The sequence below is a fragment of the Eptesicus fuscus genome, chromosome 4, assembly GCF_027574615.1.
Source record: "Eptesicus fuscus isolate TK198812 chromosome 4, DD_ASM_mEF_20220401, whole genome shotgun sequence".
In the NCBI taxonomy this organism is placed as follows: Eukaryota; Metazoa; Chordata; class Mammalia; order Chiroptera; family Vespertilionidae; genus Eptesicus; species Eptesicus fuscus.
Window position 1 is genome coordinate 100,990,726 of NC_072476.1, and position 2,810 is coordinate 100,993,535.

General features: G+C 40.6%; 1 protein-coding gene across 1 annotated transcript; it reads left to right on the forward strand.

Annotated features, from left to right (window-relative positions):
• The first annotated feature begins 956 nt into the window (after positions 1-956).
• TAS2R1 (taste 2 receptor member 1) lies at positions 957-1,856 on the forward strand. Its single transcript, XM_008151653.3, has one exon. It carries the CDS (start codon positions 957-959, stop codon positions 1,854-1,856), a length of 900 nt encoding a protein of 299 aa, XP_008149875.2.
• The last annotated feature ends 954 nt before the right edge of the window (positions 1,857-2,810 follow it).

Below are 2,810 nucleotides of genomic sequence, written 5' to 3' on the forward strand. Positions count from 1 at the left end.
CCAAACCAAATATCAACAGTGTCAAGGCTGAAAAAACCTGGTTTAGTATAAGAAGACCTGGCATAGTATACAAGTTAATAACTTCTAATTTAGTTTCCCCCAAAATATCCTGTTAGTTATAACAATACATTGAATAATGTATCTTTTATCATTACTTTTCCCCAGGAACAAGAAGCTCATGTCATAATATTCTCATAGTTTCAAAAAAATAAGCAGGGAAATATTTCAATCCGTGCATTATTCTGCAGATGATTGCTGGTATGAATGGTGCTGAGTGATTCTCTTTGCTGCAAATCACCTCCCTTTGGGCCTTTGACCTTTCAAATATACATATTTGTGGTGCTTTCTGTTTGTCACATATGTTGTATTATAGAACTGTTTTCAGTTTTAGGTGGTGCTGAATTGCTCCACCATTGCATTTTAGAGAACAACTATTTAGGAGACTTACATTGCTGAGTGTACATTGCTGAGTGTACTGCATCATGATAACAGAAGTGATAATTTTTTTTAAAATCCTATTTTTTTAAAAGAATGCTTCACAAACATTAAGTAGACTCTGTAGGCACAATTAAATATTTATGGTACCGATGAAGGATTGAGGAACTTTCGCTGATTATGTAACAGAGGAGCCCTTCTCCCAGCGTGAAGGTGTCTCATTTCCACCATTTGCTTGTGATGATGATGTTGAAAGCTAAGTAGATCTGGAAAATGCAAAAGCTGTCACGAAGAAGCAAATAGTTGTTAGCGTATCTCTTTCTTATTTGACTGCCTTGAGAAATCGGCTATAAACACATGCATGCTGCCTTCCTACCTCACTGCCTTCCTTGTCAGAGTCATGTCCCCCCAAAGGGTTCTAATCTAGCTGAAGAAAAACAGAAAACTTGACTGATTCCAACTGCCCCCAAATCTATCACTACATCAGTTTTTAAAGTAACTGATTTTTTTTTCTCGTCAAAATGTTACAGTTGTACATCATTGCCCATCTTATTTTTTCAGTGATTCAGTTTCTCGTGGGGGTTCTAGCCAATGGCTTCATTGTGGTTGTGAACGGCACAGACTTGATCAGGCAGAGAAAGATGGTGCCCTTGGACCTCCTCCTGTGCTGCCTGGCGACTTCCAGGATTGGTCTCCAGATGGTCACCATCTACTTTAATCTGGTTGCTCTTTCCTTGATTGAATTCTCTCCAGTTCCTGGGAATTTTATCATTTTCATGTATGTACATGCATCGGAAATTTGGTTGGCCACATGGCTCAGCGTTTTCTACTGTGCCAAGATCGCCACCATCGCTCACCCGCTCTTCTTTTGGTTGAAGTTGAGGATCTCCAAGTTGATGCCATGGCTGATTTGTGGGACCTTGATCTATACCTTTCTCACTTCTGTCTTCCACAGAAAACATGCATGGATTATTTCCCAAAAATCCTGGTTGGGCTTTTTCTCCCAAAATGCAACAACGCAAGTCGAAGACGTACCTGTATTACAATTTGCCCTTCTTGTCATTGAGTTCATAATGCCCTTACTTATCTTCCTTATCTCTGCTCTTCTCTTGGTATTTTCCCTGGGGAGGCACACCCAGCAGATGAGGAGCACAGCGACGGGCACCAGGCACCCTGGCATGAGTGTCTACATCAGCGCACTCCTGTCCATCCTGTCCTTCCTGGTCCTCTACCTCTCCCAGTACATGATGGCTGCGTTAGTCTTGTCTCAAATTTTCAAGATCAGAAACTTCATCGCTCTGTTCTGCATCTTGCTATTTAGTTCATACCCCTCTGTACACTCTGTTATCTTAATTTTAGGAAATTCTAAGCTGAAACAAAATGCGAAGAAGTTCCTCCTCCACAGTAAGTGCTGTCAGTGAGAGAGAACTTTGACCTATTCAAGGAACCCGAGGCTTCATGGTTAACAGCCAAACAAGTCAGTCATAAATATACAAAACATCATCGGAAGACTGTTAAACCTGAGGCATTTTATGGATTTGCTGCTTTTTCAAAGGGTTAAATTGATTTTCAAAGCATAACACATGTTGGTGGATTGTGTCGATGTCAATATGATTGTTGATATCATAATAATGTCCTGCAAAATGTTACCTGCAAAATGTTAATTAGGGAAGACTGGGTAAGTGGTACAGGGATCTTTCTGTATTATATCAACAATTATCTCAAAATGAAAAGTTTAAAGGAAAGGAAAAACACATTTGAACTTGTGATGTCAGAAGAATGCACAAATGCTGGAGGTCCCCTGTGTGTCTGATGCCTAGTCTTAGATGATTATCTTGAACAAAAAGGCTTACTGCTCATCTCTTGTTTACCTGTACATTACTTCTGTTGTTTGTTAGTTACAGAGAATGGAACCATTCTTCCACCGCAGATTAGAGAAGAAGCCAGGGACATGCTGGCCTTCTAGGTCCTTATAAGCATGTCCACCTACTCCAGGCTGCTGAGAGCCTAGATGCTATGGTGACATGTCCCATCAACCGATAAAGAGACAAACAGATGAGGAAGAGGAATGCAGGCTGAGTCCTCGTTTTCCAATCCCCCCCATTGGGCACCACACAGAACAGACAATAACTTGCAAAGATTTTCATTTTGCACTTGTGTACTCAGCTTTGAGACCCTTTCAACTGAGGGTGGCAATTTGGAACTCCTGTTATGTTACATGTCTTCCCAATGAAGCAACATCAGTAGGTGGGTGGGCTGGGGGTGTCTCCATCTGCTTGAAGTCACAATGCATTTTCTATTTGATGATTTTTGATGCTAAGACATATATATTTCCAAAACAGCTTCAGAACCCTTTTGTTTCCAGTAAAGTTAAA